Genomic DNA, 27,660 nt, shown 5'->3' on the forward strand with positions numbered 1-27,660 from the left:
AATTGTGACTATAAATGAACATTTACATAACATCAAATCCTTTTCAAGCTTTAAAAAAAAAAAAAAAAAAGATAAGCATGAAGATTGGACGAAATCAATCCCCATCATCTTTGTTCATCCTCTTCTGTTTCATTTCCCTCTTTTCCCCATCCCCCAGATTCCCCAGGGGGCGGTCTGAAAGGCTAGCAGGAGTTCTGCCTGTGTGCTTTTGCGCATACTGCAGTGCTGAGCCGCAGTGTGTGTGTGTGTATACACGAATTTGTGTTTATGTGTGTCAGCTGGCCAGACGGGAAATGCGCCTGCCTCGGCTGCTGCTACTGCACACTGTAAGAGGAGAGCAGAGAAGAGAGAGAAAGAGAGAGCAGGGACGAAGCAGGGAGTGAGGAAACTAGTGGTAGAGAATGGCCTTTGCCAAATAAAGCAATTGGGGCCTGGGGTGGGATGGCTCTTATTACGCTATAAATACGCTGGGCTTCTGCCGATTCGGGTTTGGTGCCTGGAGCTGTGTAGCAGCAAGAGCACCGGCCCAGCTCAGGAGAATCTCATCCACACTCAGGCCTTCAGCCATGCCCCGAGTGGACTCCGACCTCAAACTGGACTTTAAAGACGTCCTGTTAAGACCAAAGAGGAGCAGCCTAAAGAGCAGGTCTGAGGTAAGATCAGTAGTGTGTGTGTGTGTGTGTGTGTGAGGTAAATGTGTGAAAGTGAAATTTCTGTCTTGGGAGTATAGTAGTGCTGACCTTGCTGAGGTCAAATGCCTTTATTTAGGCCCATATTTAGTGTTCTGTAAGAGGCTGCTTTCAATCAGGGTGTTTGATCTCGATATGACGTGTGTGTATTGACTTTTCATTTCCTTCAGTATGTCTTGTTGATGCAACCTGAATCCGGCCCAGATAATAACCCCAAAGGGAGAGGTGACTTATGGTGACAACTGCTCACACTAAGGTAGCGCAACAGGAGCTGAGCTACGTGCTGAAAATGTTTAAAAATAGGCCTGTGTTCTTAATGCCTCTGGAAATAGATTCCACTGTGGTCCGGTTGCTCTTTAATGCTGTCTGCTTTAAGCGGATGTCTGAGATACACCCACAATCCAGTGGGCCATGAAGCACTATAAAAGTTCAGATCTCGGTGCTTTCCTTGATGTCTACACGCCAGGCAACTGAGCTGAGCTAGTCTTACATGACAATTTCTAAATATATCTTTCCACTCAATAATTATTTGAAATCAAATGAAACAGTCACATCCGATTTACAGTCTAAGTCTCGAAAAACTCCAATTTCTCAATTTTAGGCCCCATTTGGATTCTTTTAATAATGTTTAATAACGGAAAAGAGGCAATGCTGCAACATTGATTGTGCCACATTATCTATGGGTCCAACCCAGCTATTGATCTCGTGCATGAGAGAGCTTTGCATTCCCTGCAGGATGACGTCAAAGGTCGGCAGATCACGTTCTGGCAGATTTGATTGTCTAATGGCAGACAATCCGAGACATGGATCATTTATAAGGCTATATTTATAAAAGGGAGCTGCAGTTAAGGCTTTGAACCATGCCAGAACCACAGTTAATTCACAGTTAAAGCCAGCTCAATAAAGATATGCTTAACATGGGTTAAAGTGGAAAAATCTCCTGCTATAGAGCTCGGACCTCATCCCTACTGAACACCATTGAAATGAATATGAACACTGACTGCACCCCCAGACCTCCTCACCTCACCTACATGAGTACCTGAGTTTACTAACACTCTTTTGGCTGAATGAAATGAGGGGTAAAGATTAGTTCAAAGATTTTTGTGTTAATTTTTTCCCTTTTAAAGTAACACACACAAAGTTCATTATTAGCTCTTGTATTGACAGCATGGTTTCATGTAAAATAATCCACATACATATAGATTACATTGTTAGTACTGCATTGTAGTAAAAAAAAAGAACTTGTGTGTGTGTGTGTGTGTGTGTGTGTGTGTGTATACATGTACAATTTAAAGAGAGAAAGCAGGAGGCATCAAGTTACAAGCAGGGACTAGTTCAGTACTCCAGTTGCTACTGTAAATGATTCAGCACAAAGTGCATTTAAATGATAAAATAATGAGTAAAGTGTTTTCACTACAAATCATTGACAATTCAGGACATTTTCCTTAAAAACAGCATGTTTTACATTAAATGTGCATACTACGTTTGTGCTTTTACAAGCACCTTTAGATACACTAACTGAAATACAAAGAGCTCAGTGACCACCATGTAATAATTATAATAATAATAATAATAATAATAATAATAATAACATATACACTTTGTGATGAAGTCACTGAGATGATTCTTGTGGTTAATGAAATAAATATGTTTATTACACTACACTAGATGTTAATTACATCTAATGTGTTTCTCCTACAAAAGGAAGACATAACACCCTCTTTTTATACATGTATTATTCAGTGTTTTACTGTTTTAACATCATAAAAATATTCCTAAAATAAAATAAAAAATTTCAAAAGGAATAAGAAGCTGAGCTCAAAGTTGCTTTATTTATTTATATTTTATTTATGGAATCATACTGTTGTTAATAGACAGTAGTTTGTAATCATTAACGTGTAGATTATTTTGTTTCTATTTTCTGAATTTAAGTAAAGTAAGTAAGTAGAGCAGCCAGTACATGTTTGGACCTGGAGTCCTCAGATAGTGGCATTTATAATGGAGTAGAATAACCTTTATTTGTCACATATACAGTAAAGCACAGTAAAATTCCTTTCTTTACATATCCCGGCTTGTTCAGAAAGTGGGGTCAGTGCGCAGGGTGCACAGAGGGTTAAGGGCTTAGCTTTCGGCCTAAGAGTGGCAGCCTGGCGATACAGGGGCTTGGACCCCCGACCTTCTGAGCGGTAACTCAGCACCTTAACCACTGAGCTATCGTCTTCCTTTCTTTTCTTTTTTTTTTAACTCATTTATGTAAAACCATTTTGTATGCAAATAATCCTGTCCATTCAGGAAATATGCAAATTAATTTATGGCATTAACTGGAAAAATTATCTCTCTCTCTCTCTCTCTCTCTCTCTCTCTATATATATATATATACACACACACACACACACACACACACACACACACACAGTGGAACCCGGTTATCTCGTCCTCGGTTACCTCGACAACCCTATTAAGTCGACGTTTTTGAAGTGGAACCGCCAAATTCTCGCTTTTTCTAAGCATTTTTTATCGGTTATGTCGACTTTTTTTATGTCGCCGAACCCTGATATCTCGAGCACAAGGGGGGGGGAAATGTCCCATTTAACGTCGGTTATCTCGGTGCAGCCGCAGAAGAACTCGCGGAAGTGGCGGAAAAATCAAGTCTTACAGCTGCTACAGGTGTTGTATTGTATACTGGTGAATCTCTGCTGTTAGTTAGTGCTAGTGTTCGTAGTGTTAGTAGTGTTCGTAGTGTTAGTAGGAGCGCGACGCGGCTTTGGGAAGAAAAGAGCAGCCGTTGAGAGAGTGCCGGTGGGAAGACTCGTACCGGGATACGCATGCGCGATAACAACGACCGCCGTGAACCAACATATACCAACAATAACGGACAGTGAGAGTGTGGAAGTTTAAATAGGAGCTGGTGATGATGATAAACGAGCACCATATGTGCGCGATTGAAGCCGGGAGCTTCAGAGAAAACGGCCGAGAAAGCACCTGTCACGCTGAAGGGGGCCGAAGGGGGCGTGGCAGGTGGATTCCTGACAGATAAACATGTACTGTATATATTTTTATAACATGCCTTCATCAAACAAATCGCGGCAACGCTGTTGTGTAAAAACCCCTTTAAAAACACGTGAATGCACATTCTCATTTATTAACGCACATCATGTACATAAAGAAATTTCAAGCACGTTAATATACTGCCGCCATATTGAATTTCGTTTATCTCGATCATCGGTTACCTCGATGCTTTTTGGAGACCCCCTAGGACATCGACATAACCGGGTTCCACTGTACATGGAAAAGTTTGTGGACACCTACATTGAGTCCACAGATGTTCCACTAGATTTTGGAGTGTGCTTCTTCAGACTCATTCAACCATGGCCACTGAAGATCTTTCATTGTAAACCATGTAAAGCATATCTTCATGGAGATGGCTTTGTGCACAGGGGCAATGTCAAGCTGTGACAGGTTTGAGTTTCTGACTTTAATTGAAGGGAAATAGTAATGCTTCTACATCAAAAGACATTCTGTACAATTGTGTGGTAGCAGTTTGGGAAAGAACTACATATGACTGGAAAAGTCAGGTGTCCCAATACTTTTGTTGATGTAATGTATAGTTTTGTTAACTTTGGAAAAACCTCCTCAATAGTTACCTCCCTAATAGACCTTTAATTCTTTATTACTTACTTACTTATAGGATGTTTGGTAAACCTGATCAGACTTAAGTTGGTTAATATGTTATTTGTGTGTGTGTGTGTGTGTGTGTGTGTGTGTGTGTGTGTGTGTGTGTCTAGAGGTGGGAAGTAACGGAGTACAAATACTTCATTACTGTACTTAAGTAGATTTTTCTGGTATCAGTATTTTACTCCACTATTTATTTTTCAGACAACTTTTTACTTTTACTCATTACATTTTTACACAAATATCTGTACTTTTTACTTCTTACATTTTCAAAACAGACTCGTTACTTTAGTTTTAATCCACTGATTTGGTGAAATATACATTTTTTATTTTCACTGCGCGTCGATTTCAGCCGAACAACCGATTTCCTGTTACTGTGCGTCTTTTTCACTCCGCTGGTGTATAAAGTCCTGAACCCAGCCATTAGGGGGGGACAAGCCAGTGTACTCTTAGTGCCGGTCCCAAGCACTTATGACGGGTAAAGGGAGAGAGATAGCTGATATGATGGAGAGGAGAAAGGTAGATGTGTTGTGTGTTCAGGAGACCAAGTGGAAAGGGAGAAAGGCCAGGAACATTGGAGGTGGGTTTAAACTGTTTTATCATGGTGTGGATGGGAAGAGAAATGGTGTAGGGGTGATTCTGAAGGAAGAGTACAGTAAGAGTGTAGTGGAGGTGAAGAGAGTTTCTGATAGGGTGATGATCGTGAAGGTGGAAGTTGAAGGGATGATGATAAATGTCATCAGTGCCTATGCTCCACAAGTTGGCTGTGAGATGGAGGAGAAAAAAAGATTCTGGAGTGAATTAGATGAAGTGGTAGATGGTGTACCTAGGAAAGAACGATTGGTGATTGGGGCAGACTTTAATGGGCATGTAGGTGAAGGAAACAGAGGTGATGAGGAGGTGATGGGTAGGTATGGTTTTAAGGAGAGGAATGTGGAAGGGCAGATGGTGGTAGATTTTGCTAAAAGGATGGAAATGGCAGTGGTGAACACGTATTTTAAGAAGAAGGAGGATCATAGGGTGACGTATAAGAGTGGAGGAAGGTGCACACAGGTGGATTATCTTCTGTGTAGGAGATGCAACCTAAAGGAGATTGGAGACTGTAAGGTGTTGGCGGGGGACAGTGTAGCTAGACAGCATCGGATGGTGGTCTGTAGGATGGTTTTGGAGGCGAAGAAGAAGAGGAGGAAAGTAAGGATTGAAAGAAGAATAAGATGGTGGAAACTGAAGGAGGAAGAGTGTAGTGTGAGGTTCAGGGAAGAGGTCAGACAGGGGCTTGGTGGTGGTGAAGAGGTGCCGGATGATTGGGCAACTACTGCAGGAGTGATGAGGGAGGCAGCTAGAAAAGTACTTGGTGTGACATCTGGAAATAGAAAGCAAGACAAGGAGACGTGGTGGTGGAATGAGGAAGTGCAGGAGAGCATTAGGGGAAAGAGATTGGCCATAACAGAAGTGGGATCGACAGAGTGATGAGAAGAGAAGGCAGGAGTACAAGGAGATGCGGCAGCAGGTTAAAAGGGATGTGGCGAAAGCCAAGGAAAAGGCATATGAGGAACTGTATAAGAGGTTGGACACTAAGGAAGGAGAAAATAATTTATACCGATTGGCCAAGCAGAGGGACCGAGCTGGGAAGGATGTACTGCAAGTTAGAGCAACAAAGGATGGAGAGGGAAATGTGTTGACTAGTGAGGAGAGTGTGTTGAGAAGATGGAGGGAGTATTTTGAGCAGCTGATGAATGAGGAAAATCAGAGAGAGAGAAGGTTGGAGGATGTGGAGTTGGTGAAGCAGGATGTAGATAGGATTAGTAAGGAGGAAGTGAGAGCAGCGATTAAGAGGATGAAGAATGGAAAGTCGGTTGGACCAGATGACATACCGGTAGAAGCGTGGAGATGTTTAGGAGAGATGGCAGTGGAGTTTTTAACCAGATTGTTTAACAGGATTCTGGAAGGGGAGAGGATGCCTGCGGAATGGAGAAGGAGTGTGCTGGTACCGATCTTTAAGCATAAGGGAGATGTGCAGACCTGCAGTAACTACAGGGGAATTAAGTTGATCAGTCACACCATGAAGTTATGGGAAAGAGTAGTGGAAGCCAGGCTGAGAGAAGAGGTGACCATCTGTGAGCAACAGTATGGTTTCATACCGAGGAAGAGCACCACAGATGCCTTATTTGCTTTGAGGATGTTGATGGAGAAGTATAGAGAAGGACAGAAGGAGCTGCATTGTGTATTTGTGGATTTAGAGAAAGCGTACAACAGGGTGCCGAGAGAGGAGTTGTGGTATTGTATGAGGAAGTCAGGTGTGTCAGAGAAGTATGTGAGGGTGGTGCAGGACATGTATGAGGACAGTGTGACGGCAGTAAAGTGTGCAGTAGGTACGACAGACTGGTTCAGGGTGAAGGTTGGACTGCATCAAGGATCGGCCCTGAGCCCTTTCCTGTTTGCAGTGGTGATGGACAGGTTGACGGACGAGGTCAGACAGGAGTCTCCCTGGACTATGATGTTTGCAGATGATATTGTGATTTGTGGTGAAAGTAGAGAGCAGGTTGAGAAGAGCCTGGAGAGGTGGAGATATGCGCTTGAGAGAAGGGGAATGAAAGTCAGTAGGAGTAAGACAGAGTACATGTGTGTGAATGAGAGGGAGGGCAGTGGAGTGATGCGGTTGCAGGGAGAAGAGGTGGAGAAGGTGGAGGAGTTCAGGTTCCTGGGGTCAACAGTGCAAAGTAATGGAGAGTGTGTTAGAGAAGTAAAGAAAAGAGTGCAGGCAGGGTGGAGTGGGTGGAGAAGAGTGACAGGAGTGATTTGTGATAGAAGAGTATCTGCAAGAATGAAAGGGAAAGTTTATAGGACTGTGGTGAGACCTGCGATGTTGTATGGATTAGAGACAGTGGCATTGAGTAAAAAACAGGAGGTGGAGCTGGAGGTAGCAGAGCTGAAGATGTTGAGGTTTTCGTTGGGAGTGACGAGGATGGACAAGATTAGAAATGAGTTTATTAGAGGGACAGCACATGTAGGATGTTTTGGTGACAAGGTGAGGGAGGCGAGATTGAGATGGTTTGGACATGTGCAGAGAAGGGACATGAATTATATTGGTAGAAAAATGCTGAAGATGGAGCCACCAGGTAGGAGGAAAAGAGGAAGGCCAAGGAGGAGGTTCATGGATGTGGTGAGGGAAGACATGCAGGTAGTTGGTGTAAAAGAGGCAGATATAGAGGACAGGGTGGTATGGAGACGGATGATCCGCTGTGGCGACCCCTAATGGGAGCAGCCGAAAGAAGAAGAAGAAGAAGGTGTATAAAGTCCTGACTCTCACTCACCACAGAAATCAGTAAGAAGTTTAGGGTTAATGTGGAGGAGACAGAGGGAGTCAGTGATGTAAACATGACTGAGAACAGACACAGTCCTGGTCATCATCATCTTTTCTCTGCTTGTGTTCTATATGTGGATCTTCAGCCTGGATAAATTCATTAGGTAACAACATTTTTAATTAGTTTTGTATATATATATATATATATATATATATATATATATATATATATATATATATATATATATATATATATATATATATTTATTTATTTGGCTGTCAAAATTAAAATTATTTTAAACGGCACAAATTTTTCCTTTCTTTACTTAGATATAAAATAAATATATTAACTTCAGATAAAAATATTTTTAATCAGTAAACTTTTTTCTTTTATTTCTGAGTCTCAAATCAAACACCCAAATCCGCCATGATTCTCACAATTTACCCTCTGGGTGGCGTTTTGTGGGTTTTTCCCTCATAATGGCGACACAAACTTAAATTACTGTCTTTATTGATCGTACAGATAAAAACAATACATCATTTAAATCTGTAAAATGTCTATATATATATATATATATATATATATATATATATATATATATATATATATATATATATATATATATATATATATATATATATATATATAAAAGCTTCCTGACTTGACTTGAAGAGGTGCATTTTCTCCGGTATCACCTCATTAACTGTCCGTGTGGAAACATAGCAAAGGCTCTAAATGATGTCCACACGTCTCTGCACTGATATAGCCTTTATATTTAATCACATGCTGTACATATGATACATGTTTAACACCTCCAAGCTGCCAGTTTTGGGCACCTGAGCAAGCCCTTAACTCACTACTGCTCATTTAGTAAATGAGATCATTAAGAGTCGCTTGGGATAAACACTTCCCAACAGGAAGTGGCTATATCTCGCTATCTTTGTCTCTCTATTTTCTCTATCTAATTGTCTCTGTCACTGTATATGTCTCTCTCTTGCTGTCTCTCTATTTGTTTCTTACTCTTTCTAAAGCTGTGTCTATGTGTCTCTTTGTCTTTGTCTCTGTCTTTCCTGCTTATTTACATGTCTAACAAAGTTTTGAGTTTTGAAGTAATGTCATTAGTGATCTATGATGAAAGACTTTCCTGGTTCGATTCTTACCTCTAGTTTTATATTGAACATTATAAGAAGTTTTTAAAAACAGAACAATCAAAGATCATTAAAATTGGTTGCTGGCAAATCATGGTATATCAGTGGTGCAGGTGTTGGAGATGTGGTTCTTGTACCTGAGTCACTTCTCATAGACTTACTGAGAGAATGTACAGGAAGGGGAAGTTTTGACCCGCTACCATCATGATCTAAGAGAAAACACTGGTCTCCTAACTATAGAAAAGCCAAGAGTCCAATAAGCAAAGGCTTGTTTGCCTCTCCTGTGTTGGTGTAATGGTCAGTGAAGTGGTCGCTGCTATCTGACTCACCCGGTTCGATTCCTACCCCTTAGCTTTCCTTTAAATTGTTTAAAAAGTTTTTAAAAAGAACCAAAAAAGGTCCTAAAAATCAGGTTCTTGCAGGAGATCCTGTGGCTCAATTGGAAGAGCTTTACCTCTGGGTTGAGAGGTTGCTGGTTCAAACCCTGGCCCGGGCTCCAAGTTAAGAGTGTGGAAGGTTCCGGTGGCCATAGTAAGGAAAGTGTCAGGAATGGCACAAGGAAGGTTGGCTGTGGTTTCGGAGGGCGTATCCTGAAGCAGGGGGGCAATATCCGGGCATCTGCCCCCCCCGGTGTCTGAGTAGCTGAAAACAGGGGGTTATGAAGCAAAAACGTTAAAAAAAGTATCAACTTAGTTTTGCATATAGGGAAAAGTTCTGCCAAAAACCTATCACCCTAACTTTTTCTGAGGCTGTGAAGCAGCAGGTCTTCACAGCCTTTGTTTAGGGTCAACTACCTCATTGCTCACCAGACACTACTTACCCAGTGTGGGGACAAGCCAGATTCGAACCAGCAACCTCTGAGCTCAGCGGTAAGGCTTTTATCACAAAGCCATCAAGTCCCACAACACACCTTCTTTTTTTTGGGGGTTTATCCTTCGTTTCATGATTCAAAGCAAGAAATTTAGACCAGACAGAAACACAGAAAGCAGGATTCAAACCCTGAACCCCACCAACAGCGAAATACCAGTCTTAACCCACTGAACCATCGGGAAGGACCGGCTACGACGATTGTTTAGAGCAGGTCTATCTTTTCTTTCAAACCATCAACACAAGAATATAATGCTAAAGAGAGACATAGGAAGCAAAACCATGACGTGACTAGCAGGAATCGAACCCTGATTCACACCATTAGCAAGGCACCAGCATTAACCCACTGAACTATCAGGAAGGACAAGTTGGGAAGCTTGTTTAGAGCAGGTCTATCTTTCTTTTTAACCCATCAAAACAAGAATATGAAGATGTAGGAATCAGGAATTTAACCTACCTCATGACTAGCAGACAGAAAGCCAAGTTTTTGAACCCTTACCACCAACATTAGCAAAGTACCAGCCTTAACCCACTAAGCCATCAGAATAAAACAGGATGGGAAGCTTGATTAGAGCAGGGCTATCATTCTTTTCAAACCATCAACACAAGAATTTAACGCTAAAGAAAGATGTAGGAAGCGAATACAGATGTAAGTAGCACAAGATGAACCCACATTGTAAATAACGGAAAGAAAGCAGGATTCGAACCATGATCCCCACCACCAGCGAGATACCAACCTTAAACTATTGAACCATTGGTGAGGACAGGCTAGAAAGCTTATTTAGAGAAGGTCTATTTTTCTTTTCAACCCATTAAAAAAAAATATATCGCTAAAGAAAGATGTAGGAAGTGAATCCTGATCGTGACTGGCAGACAGAAACAGGATTCGAACCCTGAACCCAACCAAAAGCAAGAAACCTGATTTAACCCACTGAACCATCAGGGAAGACAGGCCAGGAAGGTTGTTTAGAGCAGGTCTATCTACCTTTAAACCGTCAACACAAGAATATAAAGCTAAAGAAAGATTCAGGAACATAACCTACATCGCAACTAGCGGGCAGAAAGCAGGATTCAAACCCTGATCCTCACTATCAGCGAGGCACCAGCCTTAACCCACTTAACCATGAAAGAGATCAGACTGGGAAGCATGTTTAGATGAGGTACAAGCCTTAAACCACTGAGCGACCACTGCTGAAAAGCATGTGTGCTTTTTGAAGGGTTCATACTTTGTTTTATGCCAGCACAGTAAGAAAGAAAGCATGTAGGACTGGCTTTGAAAACGTATCACCAGCGTGGACTATATTAAGGACCATGTTCAGGCACAAGCCTTAACCCACTGAGCTACCACTGAAGTGCCTTTTTTTTTTTTGGTGGAGTTATCTTTCATTAAAGACCAGGAAATCAATAAATTAATCCAACACAGAAAGGACAGAATTGAAATGTTTTCAGAGTGGACAAGGTCCAGAAGTTTTATTTACCAACACAGCAACCACCAGCTCGACCAGGAATCAAACTCTCAAACTCATCCTCATGGGGACCCTGACGTTAACCCACTAGGCTATGACATCCATCCATCCATCCATCTATCCATCTATCCATCTATCTATCTATCTATCTATCTATCTATCTATCTATCTATCTATCTATCTATCTATCTATCTATCTATCTATCTATCTATCTATCTATCTATCTATCTATCTATCTATCTATGATGTGAGGTCCAGTTAACAGCTAAAACAGGTAGAAGTAATAACTACTTTTTACTTAAGTACATGTCAGAGCCAAAACTTCTTTACTTTCACTTAAGTAAAAAAGTTAATCAGTACTTAAAAGTATTTTAAAACATGAGTATCTGTACTTCTACTTAAGTAAAGGATGTGTGTACTTTTGCCACCTCTGGTCTACGGGCATGTGTCCTTGTATTAATGCAGTTGCCCTTGTTTTGCTTCTGTGTAGGTGGACCTGCAGAGGACTTTCACATTCCGCAACTCAAAGCAGACGTACAATGGCATCCCGATCATCGTTGCTAACATGGACACCACAGGTACTTTTGAAATGGCCCAGGTAATGAGCAAGGTGAGCATCCTCTGTGTCACAGACAGTACTGTAAGTAATGAAACATGCTTTCTGTCTATTTTAGCACTTGTTACAGTTGAGTACTTTGTAGGACCAAACGAAATAAAATTAAAATTGTGAAAAAAATCATTCTGAATGTGATGATGAAAACTTTTCGAAATATCTTGCATATAATATACTTTCTCTAACACACCTTTGTAACACATTCTTTCTGATATGGCAGTGTTTTTTGCTAATCCTTCTTAACATAGTGTTTGTTAGAATTCTGTCAGTTGTCACACACAGCCTCTAGATCAGCTCTGTAGACAGATATACACCATATGGACAAAAGTATTGGGACACCTGACTTTTCTGGCCAAATGTGGAATTTCCCCAAAATGTTGCCACAAAGTTGAAGGCAGACAATTGTATAGGATGCCTTTGGATGTAGTAGGATTACATTTTTCCTTCACTTGAACGAGGGAACCCAAACCTGTTCCAGCATGAAAATGCCTCTATGCACAAATCCAGCCCCATGAAGATATGCTTTACATAGGTTGAAGTGGAAGAAGGTTGAAGGTTGAAGCCTCCTCAAACAACATTAATACCTGACTTTACTAACACCTTTGTGTCTGAATGAAAAACAAATCTCAACAAGTACACTCCAAAATCAAATCTTTTTTATAGAGGTGTATGGGTTATTATAACAAGAAACTGGGAACTACAGTGAGGAAAATAAGTATTTAAACACTCTGCTATTTTGCAAGTTCTCCCACTTAGAAATCATGGAGGGGTCTGAAATTGTCATCGTAGGTGCATGTCAACTGTGAGAGACATAATCTAAAAAAAAAAAAATCCATAAATTACAATATATGATTTTTAAACTATTTATTTGTATGATACAGCTGCAAATAAGTATTTGAACACCTGTCTATCAGCCTGAATTCTAACCCTCAAAGACCTGTTAGTCTAGACAAAGGCTACTGTACCAAATATTAACATTGACTTTCTCAGGTGTTCAAATACTTATTTGCAGCTGTATCATACAAATAAATAGTTAAAAAATCATACATTGTGATTTCTGGATTTTTTTTTTTTAGATTATGTCTCTCACAGTGGACATGCACCTACGATGACAATTTCCTCACTGTACATATGGATTCAGATGTTTAAAAAGCCACAAACCTTTTCTCGACATAGTGTGTATATATCTATAATGAGAATTGTGGATCCATTGTGTGTACCTGTGTTTGTTTCTGAACTTTTCTGCTTTCTTAATTTTTTTCCCCCCAGCATACTCTTTTTACTACCATCCACAAGCATTACACACTGGAGGACTGGAAGACGTTTGCATCCAATCATCCAGAGTGCCTAGAGGTAACGTAGCGAAATCTAGCATGTGCCAATGACAGCGTGATTGAGCTTTTGAGATCTTTAGTCATAAGCCAAGCAATGCAATTAATTGATTCAGGCATGGTAGGAGAAGTTCTGTTTACTGGATCGCCTAATGACGATCGAATGTGTCATGTATTTTCTTACAGCATGTCGCTGCAAGTTCAGGCAGTGGGCAGGCAGATCTGGAGAAACTGTGCAGCATCCTGGAAGCCATTCCACTCATTAAATACATCTGCCTGGATGTGGCCAATGGATATTCCGAGCACTTCGTGGAATTCGTCAAAACAGTCCGGGGAAAGTTCCCTAACCACACCATTATGGTAAAAAAGCCAAGTCAATACTTTTCTGAGCATAAAACACAGCAATCACCTGTTGCTCTGTTTTCAAATCGAATGATTCATGGCTTTCTGGACCCAACAGGCTGGTAATGTGGTGACAGGAGAGATGGTAGAGGAGCTCATTCTGTCTGGAGCTGACATCATCAAAGTGGGCATCGGACCAGGTGTGTGCCATGTCTTCTTTTCTTTTCCGCAATTGATAACCTAAAGACAACAAACTTATAAATCTGTTCAGCAACATGTCATCAATGTAATCTATAAATAGCTCACAAGATCATCATGAATGCAGACATGAATTATAAAAAAAACCCTTTGTACCCAGGTTCTGTGTGCACCACCCGCATCAAGACCGGAGTGGGCTACCCTCAGCTGAGCGCTGTTATTGAGTGTGCGGACTCTGCTCACGGGCTCAAAGGACACATCATTTCTGTGAGCATGATTACACCTTTCATGTGACTTGTAGTGATGGAAAGATCAGATCATTTTAGTGACTTGGTTCTTTGAATCTCCTTCCTCAAAATTCAATCATTTAGTTCATTTGATGAAAAATAATAGCAAATTCATTACATTACATTTTCAATAAGCAGATCCCCAACACGTCTACATACATGAACTTTAACTATAGTTCCAGCAATGAAAGAAATCACAATGCAACTAAGGACAAATGATGATAAGAACGACGGACCAGATGAACTCAATTCTGTTTCTTGTGTAATGCACTGCATAGTGTATATAGGAGTCACGTGAGTAACAAAATCCAAGAGTCGAGAGAGGAACTACTCAATTTTGTTTTCTGTACATAACCTACTGAGTTTTTGCGATGCTTTGCTCATGTGCGTCCAGGAGAAAAAAATGTCTCGTTCCTGTACGACCCATCACTAGCTTGACCATAGCTGGGTTTCAAAGTCGCAAATACTTCATTTGACCATAAGAGGGCAGCATCTAGCTTTATTTTCTTTATTCAGAGAACTACACCATATCATAAAGTCCAAGAAATAAAATCCACCCTGAGCAATACGTTGACGAAAAATTATTATTTTTTATTTTTTATTTATTTTTTTTTTTATAAAGAGAAATATGGGTTGATTTATCAACTTTTTCATCAACTCTTTTATATATTTTCACACTGTTTCCTACCCACAATGCCCTTTGACTACCTGCAATGATAGTGATAATAATTGAGTTCAGTTTTATTTGTATATCGCTTTTAACAATAGAACTTTGTCACAAAGTAGTTTTACAGAAAATAGATTAATTAAAAACGTAGATTTTTAATATATAATTCAGCCTTATGGTTACATGTGATGAGAACTTCATACAGAAGTAGGGCATCAGGATGGATAAAAGAAGTTCAGAAAACAGATGGGGGATTTAGCGCTTGTTTCATGTCTACCTAAAAAAAACTGATGCAGTAACTCGGTATGCACCGATCAGACATAACATTATAACCATATGACCATATGCCAAATACAGTATTGACTCACCAAGCATTAACAACATTAACTTCTTCAGCAATTTGAGTTACATGAGCTCGTCTGTTGGATCGGACCACACGGACCAGCCTTTACTTTCCACATGTATCAACGAGCCTCGGCCGCCCCTGACTCTGTCGCCGATTCACCACTGTTCCCTCCTTGGAGCACTTTTGATAGACACTGACCACTGCAGCCCAGGAACATCCCACAAGAGCTGCAATTTTGGGGATGCTCTGTCCCAGTTTTCTAGACGTCACAATTTGGCCCTTGTCAAACTCACTCCTTACACTTGCCCATTTTTCCTGCTTCTAACACATCAACTTTCAGGACAGAATGTTCACTTGCTGCCTAATACATCCCACAAACTAATAAGTGCTATTATGAAGAGATAATCAGTAGGTCATAGGATGTCATGAGTACATAGCTTGTGTAGGGAAAACTCAAATGCAGCAGCAACCAGGAAATTAGCACCAGAATCATAGAGCATAAATATTATATTATACGAATATTAAAGGTGTTACAAGGTGAAATTTTTTCTCAAAGGTGATATATTTGTTTGCTTGTTTTTGTTTTTGGAAAGATCTTTCCATTTAAAATTCAATAAACCTCATTTCTATTATCTGCAATTAGTATATCAAGTTGTACTTCCCTTTCCAGGATGGAGGCTGCAGTTGCCCAGGGGATGTTGCCAAGGCTTTTGGTAAGTTTTGCTCTCAGGTAATTTTCATAATAAAACAAATGATCATATGTGAGTTTGCTCTGATTTCCTGTCTCCTTGGTGATCTTGCAGGCGCAGGGGCAGATTTCGTCATGCTAGGAGGAATGTTAGCGGGCCACGATCAGTGTGCCGGTGAAGTCATTGAAAAGGATGGAAAGAAGTTTAAGCTGTTCTATGGCATGAGCTCCGACACAGCCATGAAGAAACATGTTGGTGGTGTGGCAGAATACAGGTGAAAAAAAACTTTGTATTATTGAACTGATTTTTTACTTTTCTGGCCACCAGATCCAGTGTGATTTTAGTAATCGCAATAGAATTGGCTACACACATTTTTGCTGTCTCTTTTATGAGAAAACAAACAATGACACAATGTATTTTTGAAGCAATAGTAGATCGGAAAAAGGTCACAGCAATAAATTCTTAGAGTTCTTGCCTTGTAAAAAGTGTGTAAACGTAGTTGAACCAATCAAAGATGCCCTTTACTGTGTAAGTTGGTGCTTCTTGCTGTTGTTTAATGATGAAATACCAGGTTCTCTAACCACAGTCAGACGTTTGGCTCACGAGACTGGGTGAACTATAACTGGTGTCAAAGTGCATGTCTGAAACATTCTAACTACATGGTGCACTAATTTGAGAAATGTACCACTTTGTAAGCATGTGATGTCCAGTGCATTTATAAAATCCCACCATGTACTGTCATAGGATAAAGTATAAAGTAAAGAATATCCAGAATGCATTCATAATTTTGAATCTTGGAAGCTTGTATGAGACAGTAAAAAGGATCAAGTATAGGCTAGAAAATTACCTCAATAAACATGAGGTAAAAACTTTTCTCTCTAACCTGTTGACAACTTTAAAGTAATAAACAGATTGAGAATATGATTTCAATTCATAAATTTGTTCCTATAAGTTTCCCCCTAATGATCCAGCCAGCAATAGAATGAAGGGAAACTCTCTGAGATTATAGGCAGAAGAAACCTTAAGAGGCACCTGAATTAAAAAGGAACCCATCCTCATCTGGGTGCCATTGAAGATCCATTCATTATAGTTTGACCATGAAGTCTATTTTTTTCACTGATAGAGACTTGAGTGCAGTACTGTTCATATTCATTGTACTCCAATTCTCTCTCTATGTTCCTGGTACCATCTATATTAATCTCATGTATCTTCAGCTTGTCCATGAAAAGCCATCCTCAGTAGCGAGTGGTTTCCAAATGGTGGAATCCAGCCTAAAATAGGGCATCGGCTGTTGATATAGAGGAGTCAGGTCGAATCACTCGCAACCAAGTACCACGCCACCACAAGTCTTCACTTGAAAAATATTGCTCAATGTGCTCACAGAGTTTAATAGTCGTTTTTAAGTTTGTTAAACCAATTAGATTGCAGTTTAAGTGATTCTGAAGCTTGTGGCCAGAAAAGTGTACAGTGAACTATTTTATTTGCAGTTATTCATTTACATTTGTGTAATCGAGGGTCAAAATAATTGGATTTGATCTCTTAATATTCCATCCCCATCCCTTGAACACTCATCTAAATATAATTTTTCTTACTTTCCATTGACTATATTAAAGCCCTGATGCTGATTTGTGTCTCTGTAGGGCCTCTGAGGGCCGGACTGTGCAGGTGGCATATAAAGGCGACGTAGAGGACACCATCAGAGACATCCTGGGCGGCCTGCGCTCCACTTGCACATATGTAGGAGCCGCCAAACTCAAAGAGCTCAGCCGCAGGACCACGTTCATCAGAGTTACACAGCAATCGAGTCAAATGTTCACCTAAAGCCATTAAATTTAATCATCCAAACAAAACGAACGTAGCGCTCAGAGCAGTAGGGTAAACGCATTTGGTGACATATTTCTACATGCAACAGTACCTCATTGGGTCAGATTCATGCATGTACCCTGGGTACACATGGTTGCTGACTTTATACGTGTTTATTCATACAGGGAGATCATTTTTATTTTGTTTAGGAGCCATGCTCTAGTGCTTGAGAAAAACAGCTCATGTGACAGCAGGAGAATGAGTCAGCCCATTGTTAATATAAACCTTTAAGCTCTCTATATATAGAGGGGTGCAGTTATGAGTTCCAAATATGAAGGTTGAAATAGAGCATCAACAAAATGAGCCTTTGGGGGGAAAAAAATTGAATTTGTGAATGTATTTATTCAAACTATGCAACTGTTACCACTGAAAGGATATGAGCCAACATGAGGCACAATAAATAAGAGGACAGCCAGTTCTCCTCATACAGTAAGAATACTATGTTGCCTGTGCAAAACCGTTTTTTAATGCTAATATTGGTGTATGGTGTAACTTGATTGGAACAGAGACTGGTGCATAGCATACTGTACCATTTTTCTCAGCCTGCTTCTTGGATGTACACTGTTTTTTTGACAGGATGTAGCTGCAGACCGGAGGAATGTGAACGGCTACAGTACCTAATGTCCTGCTAGTGTCACACTGTAACTTATGGAGAAATAAAGGGATCTGAATGAACTCTTCAAGAATGTCTTAACTCTTAGAACCCAAATTGTATCTATAATCTCTCTGACCACCATTTCACAGATGAGCTCAATTCACGAATGAAATTATGACTGGGAATAAGGAGTGTTTGGAGCAGGAGTATTTATAGCTGAAAGATTAAATAAATGTGGTAAAGAGGAGGAACATTGTTGTTGCTAAAGTTAGGGAGGTCGGGGAGAGGGAGAGTTATAGAAAACACACACATTTTAGCTAATTGTCTATAGTTAGCCTGCAGTTCTGGAAATTTTACTTGAGTAAACACATGAAAAATTAAAAATGTTTTAACCTGATATTAATGAATATTAGCTTATAAAGATACACTATATGGACACAACATTTCCAGCCATATGCAGTTCTTCCCCAAACTCTTACCACACATTTAAAGGTGATCAACTGTATAGGATGTCTTTGTATATGGTACCTGGCATTACTAATACCTTTGTGGTTGAATGAGAACAAATCTCCACAAGCACACTCCAAAATCTAGGAAATCCAAATCCCAAAAACCCAGAAGAGAGTATGCTATTATATAAATTATGCACACAGACATTTAACCCAAAATATTTCTGTATTATATCAAAAGAATAAGATCTAATAAAAGGAACTATTGCTAGAGAAATATTAATTAAATATTATTATTAATAAAAATTAAATAAAACGATTATTAATTCAATAAGAAGGTAATACGCTTTATAATACATTCTGGTTGTTTGTAATTCTAATATTAATTCATCCAATTTGAACTCTCACGGTCGTCACAACACCCAACAATTTTAAAGCAACAGAAATTTCTAGTTCCAGTTTCAGGATATACTATCATAACTAGATACAAAGATCTATAGATTTGTTCTCAAATGTGGCACATTAACTCACAACAATCAAACTTTAGGATCTTTTGAAGGCTGAAATTTGGGCATGGAAGAAGTCAGATTACTTGGTGACAGACAGGCGGCACATACATTACGAGACATTGAAAGAGTATTGTACTACAATATAAAAGGGGAAAAAAAAACAAGGGACTACTGTTGAAATTATATATATATTTTCTATTAGTTGTATTTTTGCTCTTTCACCTGGTACTCAGTAAATGTGAGTCACATGAATTGCTATTTTAGTCTCAGGACACACAAGTCACAAGTCATACTCCAGACACTGCATACTGCTGGAGCGAACAGTTTGCAACTACATTGACACCCTTATCCAGAGCAACTTACAGTTATCTCATTTACACTAAACAGTTCAAGGGCAGACCCGGTAGTGGCAGCTTTGTGGTGCTGTGACTAAAATTTATGACCTTCTACTCAAAAGTGTGATATCTTAACCCCACTATAGTCTGTACTCTTCATGGCTCTTAGTGCACATGATGTGGTTTGGGAGACACCATGAATTCTGTGTGAATATTTATTGACTACATGCTGTAGTTTCAGACATATCATATTATGTTATGCTACAAAAAGAAAAAAAATTTTATTACGCTCCAATAATTACACAATCCAGATGAACTTCTGCCATCGATTTCCCTCCTAAACGGTTTGAGTTTCACTGGTTAGTGTTCAGCGATGTGATGAAGTAAGCAGCTGCTGAACAAGTCTGTGCTAATTGTGTTAGACCCACTCTGCATGCAGCGGTGTGGGTTTCAGTGTCTGATCAGATTATATCTTCCGCTGACACTTATTTAAATGAATGAGCCAGCTACTAATGCAAACTGATACTCAAGACAGCCACCTCATCTCACGCCCACACTCCATTACCGCCTCCGCCAGGAACTGCCAAAACAGTGCCATTGGCTTCCTATGCATCCATGCTGTGCTTTTTTTCTCCAATAAAGGGCATGACAAAAAAAAAATAATCACTTATTCCCACAATTTGCTTGCTGTGATTGCCTAGCAACAGGTGCCTGATCTTGAAGAACCAAGAAATCAGTGGCAGCAATTATTTTTGATCAAGTGCCATGAACACAGGAAGCGGAGGTATGTACACAATATGAACAAAATTCATGCTTCTCACCTCACCTACATCAGTACCTGACTTTACTAACACCCAAATCGGGACTAAATGTGTTTACAGGTGTCTGCAAACATTTGGCAATATATTGTACGTGTGTGTGGGTGTGCGCCTGAGCTGTTTAAATCAGGGATGCATCGATAGTGATACTGGTATCCAGTACTGGTATCCAGTATCAGTCTGATACCGTGTTCATTTACTTGTAATTTTACTTGGAAGGAAAAAAAATGCCCCTATTCCAACATTCTATACAACATGATACCCTGTGGTGTAAACCCAGTGTTCTTGGTCTCACTAATGAACATTCAGCGGTCATGACTTATTTCATCATTTATAATAATGAAATCAAAGTATAATAGACTCAACTGTGCTATGTGAACATGTCAAGCGACTGCTACACTATAAGAGCAAAAAAAAAATTAATGAATACTGCCAGTGTTCCTGATCTTTTTCCTTGTAAAGCAATTATTTGCAATTAAAGCATGAGGTGAGCAAGCAGAGCAATCAAAATGTATGTGAGCACTTCAGTTCTGCGAGTACTGAGCACTGTCCCATGCGCTTCCTTTCCCCTTATTCAGTATTGAAATAAAATCAGTCAAGGAAAAAATATCAGTGGTCAGTGGCCAAGTGTTGTTTTTCATAAAGTATTTCATTTTGTACAACTTTTTACTTCACTGCGTGTCCGAAAAACATGCCGTTCCTTGCCACTTTCAAGTGAAAAATTGCGTTAAATGAGAAGCTGTGGCGAGAGCACAAGCGTAAGCCGATGGTTCTGGGGTGTGTGTGTGTATGTGTGTGTGTGGTAAGGGTTCTCTCATAGAGTGTCTGTAACTACAAAGTTCTCTTCTTATAAAGGTCTGATGTGCAGGAGAATGGAACTCTGAACTGCATCCATTATTCCCACGAATTCATACTGTAGGTCACGGCTTTTACTTTTCCCCTTCACTTTAACTAGAAGAATCAAACCTGTTCCAGCATGTGATGCCACTGTGCACAAAGCCAGCTAATGGTTTATATGGTTGGAGTATAATATCTCCTGCTATACAGCTTTGACCTTAAACCTATTGAACACCTTTGGGATGAATGTGAACACTGACTGCACTCCAGGCCTTCACACCTCACCTACAGCAGTACCTGACTTTATTAACACCCTTGTGGCTGAATGAGCACAAATCTCCACAAACACATTCCAAAAATCTGTCCAGAGGTGAGCTTATTATAACAGCAAAATGGAGACGAAATGTGCAATGGGATGCTAAAAAAGGGGAATGTGAATCTTATGGACAAGTGTTCACAAACGTTTGTCCACATTGCTCATGTTACATGCAAAACTACCGTAAGTAATAGAACCAATGAACACAACAAAAAAGTCCACAATTTTCTATTGGCACTGTAATTTTATTAGTACGTGTATACTGAAACAATAAACTTGTACTGGTATACAGACGATTTTGTTGTGTTTTTTTTTTTTTTCCTTTTTGTTAGGTCTTTTTTTTTCTTAACAAATTTGTTCACAACCTGAATCAAATATTGTTTTGTTATTCTGAATAATGAAATTCTAACTAGAAAACTGGCAAGCACCATCAAAGAAAGGGACCATAAAATCCAAGGGAAAAAAAAAAAAAAAAAAACGGATGAGTGTATCCTACAAATAGACACACTACACTTAGAAAATAGAATTATAATTCTTGATTTGTTTTATATTAGTTTACATTAAAAAAAAAAAAAAAGCTAGTGCAAGTACAATATTTTACACAATGTACAGAGTATGCACACATATGGAAACAAAGAAAGAAAAAAAAAAAGAAAGAAAAATAATATCCTTTCACAAAATAAGTTTCAACTCAGGCCTTTAAGCTATATATATATATATATATATATATATATATATATATATATATATATATATATATATATATATATATATATATATATATATATATAATATATATATAAAGATTTCTTCTTGTAAGTAAGGTGCAACACATATCCGTCTCCCAGGACTGCTTCTTGCTACTGGCCCGACTTCTCTCTGTGCCTCTGAGTCTTGGGATTGTGGATGTAACATTCAAAGGATTTAATTTAACAGTCCTATATACAATTAGACCAGTAACTCCAAAGCTCTGAAACCATATCATCTTGTATATGTTTGTCCACCTATAACCCTAAAAAGGGGGGGGTTCCTTTTGAGTGGTTCTGCCATCATGTTCCTTTCCATCAAACTGATATTACAACAACAACAAAACAAAAACAAAAAAAAGTTACCAGTCTTTATTTCACTTCCAGTGGAAGACGATAAAATCTCCGTATTAAATAACACCAAACAGCCTGTAGTTACACTGCTTTCTGTTATAGAGATCACTTCCTATGGTCACTTCCTGCGTCCCACTAGGCTCTTTCTCTAATGCAAAATCAGAGTAATGAAATCGAGCACAAAATGGGGATACCATGTGAGCACAAGTCGAGAAATATTCAGCGAATCGCTCAATGACGAGCAAACTGGTTCTGTGCGCATGTGAATATTTTTCCCAAGGTGTTTAATCTGGATTAATCATCTGTACATTCTCCACCGCCATCAATTTTCTTTCATTATACATAATATTCTGACTGTTTTGTGTCAAATCCAGATTTACATCAATGTCGGGTTGAACAATTGTTCCTGATGTATTCAGTGGTTCAATTCTCATTTTTGAAAACTGGAGTTAAAAACAAACAAGTGAAGCAGAGACACATGCGGCGGCTGAGAGGATACACGGCGCTGACATCGGGCGTGCGTCTGAGAACAGCTTTTATACACAAGTCGATTGTTGTTGCAGAGGCTGCGATCGCCTGAGTCCTTGATTAAGTTCTCGTTTAGTAGGAACCAGAGGCTGTGATGGACCTGAAATTGACACGGAGTCAATTTTAGTGTTCCAAACGGAATAAAAAAAAAAAAGAAAAAAAAGAAAGTGTTTCAGAAGTCTGCGATGTGTTTCTGGTGTTCCTCAATGCTCTGGTCAGACATGAGACAGCTGTGAAAAAAAAAGACAGAACAGAGCGGCCCCTCTCTCTGATTGCGTTCGTCAGTTTTACCAGATCGGCGTGATTGAAAGTGTAACAAAGACTGGGCATTACACTGCAACACCACGTGTGTGTCTCTCCGTCCACACAGTGCACAGCGTTTACTATCCAGCATTCACACGGCTGAATCACAGAGAAAAAACAAGTGATAATAAACAATCTACCCATATTACGAAACACACACACACACACACACACACACACACACTCACACACACACACACACATACACATTGTACAGGATGAGATTAAGGTGATATCTCAGCCTGAGATTATTAATCCAGAGGTTTTGGACATCTACATGACGTCAAACAACAGTCAGGTTGAACAGAGGACTCCTGGTTGTTTTTGATTCAGTTCAAACATTGCAATTAATGCAACTAATCCCAAAAAAATAAATAAAAAAAAATAAAAAAAATAAAAAAAATTCACCCTTTAAAAAAAAAAAGAAAGAAAATTTCTAATGCTAAGATTTGCACCAGTATTGTTTTCTTGTCATTTGTGCCAGTAAAACAAGTAAAACAAGGACAGAGTGGTGCTTCTCGAGCAAGCTGACAGTCACACTCCGAATAAAACTTTTCAAATAAAACGTTTCATTATACACACACATCGCACCATCCTCAACCACAAGATCAGAGTGCTAAACAGAAGACCCAAGCAGAATTTCAGCCCCCTAATACACGCGCTCGACAAACACAGTCAAGAAAGCTAAATAAATCCTGCGTGTATTACATAAGTAAGCATTTTTTAGGTTTGCTAGAAGACCACACGACTTGACAACACACTCTCCGGCCTCAACATCTCGACTCGTTGGACCCAGAAACGAGCGGAGTGCAGGACGGCCTCACACCAAGACAAACGCACGCACCCAACACAGCAGGTAGGATTTCTTTACTCTTGTACTCTGCTTCTCTTCACTGACTTTCTCTGTTGAACGAATGTTACACCATTGAAAAAACTTGGCACTGGGATGGCACCAAGCCTTTCTCAGGCCACAAAGTGCTGAAACAGTATTATAAAATCTATTCTACAAAAGAATTTTTTTTTTTATATTTTCCCCTAATTATTTTGTAGGTATTTTATTTATTATATATTTGTTTCTTTTTATTTGCATTTTTTACTTACATTTTTTTTTTTTTTTACAAAAGTGGTCCCTATGTTTAACGAGGTTTTGGATGCATTTCTCAGTCTGGATCACTCGAAAGAGGTGAGGATTGGGGTTTGTGATGCAACAGACAGTAATAAGCAACACTTCGAAACACACACACACACACACACACACACACACACACACACTGTCCGTCCGTCCGTCCGTCCGTCCGTCCGTCCGTCCGTCCGTCCGTCCGTCCGTCCGTCCGTCCGTCCGTCCGTCCGTCCGTCCGTCCGTCCGTCCGTCCGTCCGTCCGTCCGTCCGTCCGTCCGTCCGTCCGTCCGTCCGTCCGTCCGTCCGTCCGTCCGTCCGTCCGTCCGTCCGTCCGTCCGTCCGTCCGTCCGTCCGTCCGTCCGTCCGTCCGTCCGTCCGTCCGTCCGTCCGTCCGTCCGTCCGTCCGTCCGTCCGTCCGTCCGTCCATCCATCTATCTATCTAGCGAGAGCGCAAGAGAATGAGTGAGTGTGTGTTTGTGTATATATATATATATATATATATATATATATATATATATATATATATATATATATATATATATGTATGTATAGACTTTGAAACACACAGCTAAGGCAGATACACAGACAGCAAAGTCCTCACACACCCATAGACGTGAGAGAAACCCTTTTTTGAAAAGCCAACAAAACGACTGCTTCTGTTATTTCAGCAGTTTCAGCAACATACACACACACATATATGCGCACAAACGCACAAAGTACGCTATACCCAGTACACACGTTTTCACCTACACATTACGTAGGTCTGCTTGGATGCACGCTCATTCAGACACACTTCTCATCCCTGAGTAAGCCTGAGGAAAACTTTGTGATGTCAAACAAACACACGTTGCACAAATCAAGCCAAACTGCAAAGCCACTCCTAGGCCATAGAAGACAGACTGAGAAATAAGTAAAAGGATTTGCACTGTAACTGTCATTCGCAAAGCGACGGGATAATGACTGATGCTAACGTGTAAACTATTTGCGACAGTACACACGGTAACGATTATAATGAGAATGCTACATCTACTCTGCGTTCACGTTTCACTGCACGATGTTAAAAGACAATGACATGCACCCAATTCATCTGCCCGGAAGGCGAATGCTGTACTCGGAAAACGTTCACATTGGATTTTGCACTATTCTGAAAGGAGTTCTTTGTACGTATTGGATATGAGCCACAGTGTCAATTTACAGAACGCTTTTCGCAGCTCGTGCATCACGATCTCGCAGCGATCTGTCACTGCCAAGGCGACTACCAAAAGCTCCTTTTATCAGGAAATTGTGTCATGATAATCAGGGATCAGAGTGCTTATCAGGCAGTACAAGGTAACTTTAACATAAAAAGAGATGAGATTGCAGAAAAAAATGCTACATATTGCACATTTATCCAAAAAAAATACAAATAAAATAAAAATAGAAAAGTTTTAAAAATGAGAGCAGATGGATTTTTCTGGCATTTTAGCTAGAAAAAGTACATTCCTAGGGAAACATGTATCAACTCTCTTTTTAAATACATTAATTCTAGGTCTTGTTCACACACTAGAATTGGGATTCATTTAATATGTCCATTATATATGTCATAGCTACAAGAAATGAAGCTTAAAATAGAAGACTGTATGCTACTGTCATTCAGACACTATATATGGTATTTAAGAATCACATCACAGGAAATCTGAACAAAAGGACAGAAGTGATGGTGGAAAAATAATGGTGTCACAAAAGATGCTTTGTGTCTGTAAAATGGGGAGGTATCGAGCTGTGCTGTTTAATATATTTGCGTATGTCTGTCTTCAATGCCATTATTTGGCATATATGGGAGCCCTGTGGGATTCGTGTTATTCATGTGATAAAGCTTAAAGGTGTGTTAGGTATGATTTCTTTTTCTATAATAGATAAATAGGTGGATTTAGACATTTATATGACTTTTTTTAAAGTACATGAAACCCCCCAATCCCACCCTATTCCTGTTAGCATTCACCACGCTTCATGAAGAGTGTTTATATAAGATGGGAAGCTGTTCATATCACTAATAGGAGACTCGTCCAATCACAAACAAGCAGTCTGGACATGAAATCGAATAGGTATTCTTTAACCACAAATCTCAATCTCAAACATCCTCCAACACGACCAGATGAATTGCATTTAGAACCAAACTTCACACACACACATTATCTGCCTCCCAGATCTGTTTTTTTTTTTATTATTATTTGTGTGCCTTATTTACGCATTACTCCAGCTGTCCTATAAGAATACAATAAATGTGGCCCGTGGTTTTGTGAGGCATGTATAACGCCAAAATGCAGCCCTCACACGGAGTACAGGTGCATACATTTTGCTGAGATCGTTTCTGCTCTACTGGTTTCAGCAACTTTCTTAGGCAATAGAAAAGTAGTGATTGACAAGATGGATCATTTAAAGAGCATTAAAAATAAAAAATTCTAACTTCTTTTGAACCAAATATGTTTCCTGAATTCGCTCTTAAAAGCACAGATGGATTTCGTTATTGCATGCACTTAAAAGAAAAGAGAAACAAATACTGATGGGGTTCTATGGCTCTGAAAGAATGTGAGAGAAAGAGAGAAAGAGAGAGTGAGATCAGGCAGTTTCACATAAAGGCCAAGATGTAAGAAGGTAGCTGGCGGTAAAACGGTGCGAGGAAAGTGTACTGGCTTTGCATGGGTACCTGAAAACACGCTCTAGAGGTCACTAGCACAAAAATGCTTGAGTTGGGTTTGACAGACAGATAGATCACTGCATATATGTTTCCATTTCTCCCTGAAGAAGATACTGCGGGCAGGCTGTGCAATTTATGACAACTCAAAGCCGAACTAGCAGGCTAAAGACCTGACTGACGACTTGAGTTCCTGTGGTAAATGTTTGTTTTCTATTTGGTTTTGAATACTGCAGACTCACATTATTGCTATATGTCGTTATTTGGAATGCTTCTGACGTATACCTGTGGCAAAACTACGCAACCAGAAATAGAGGTGATGTCAAATGGAGCAGTAAATAAAGAAGAAAAAGTGCAGAAAGATTCGAGGTTAGACGCAGGCAATGCCAATACACACCGAAAGGAAACGAAAACAAACATACATACAAAAAAAAAAGCAGCTCTGCATTTTGGCCCAAACATAACGTCAAAAAACACAACAAAAAAATCCCTAGCGTGGACAGACAGTTGTCACACGTACGCACTCTTTAAAAAGGGGGTGTTCAAATGTACAAAGAAAAAAGGAAAAAAAAATGCACGGTTGTGATATTGA

At 39.7% G+C, this 27,660-nt stretch overlaps 1 protein-coding gene across 1 annotated transcript; it reads left to right on the forward strand.

The window, feature by feature from the left end:
* The first annotated feature begins 182 nt into the window (after positions 1-182).
* gmpr (guanosine monophosphate reductase) lies at positions 183-18,159 on the forward strand. Its single transcript, XM_083523802.1, has 9 exons — positions 183-653; positions 11,639-11,758; positions 13,031-13,114; positions 13,279-13,452; positions 13,553-13,634; positions 13,793-13,899; positions 15,603-15,645; positions 15,736-15,895; positions 17,262-18,159. The coding sequence occupies exons 1-9, from the start codon at positions 567-569 to the stop codon at positions 17,440-17,442; spliced, it is 1,038 nt and encodes a 345-aa protein (XP_083379928.1). The 5' UTR covers positions 183-566; the 3' UTR covers positions 17,443-18,159.
* Positions 18,160-27,660: the final 9,501 nt, after the last annotated feature.

The sequence above is a fragment of the Silurus aristotelis genome (assembly GCF_946808225.1).
Source record: "Silurus aristotelis genome assembly, chromosome: 21".
NCBI lineage: Eukaryota > Metazoa > Chordata > Actinopteri > Siluriformes > Siluridae > Silurus > Silurus aristotelis.

What these genes read in the sequence shown, in the direction of transcription:
- gmpr (XM_083523802.1), top strand. Translation starts at nt 567, where the DNA reads ATGCCCCGAGTGGACTCCGACCTCAAACTGGACTTTAAAGACGTCCTG. An exon ending in TCCCTAACCACACCATTATG is followed by an intron (nt 13,453 to 13,552) that starts GTAAAAAAGCCA and finishes TGGACCCAACAG; the next exon opens with GCTGGTAATGTGGTGACAGG. An exon ending in TCAAAGGACACATCATTTCT is followed by an intron (nt 13,900 to 15,602) that starts GTGAGCATGATT and finishes TTCCCTTTCCAG; the next exon opens with GATGGAGGCTGCAGTTGCCC.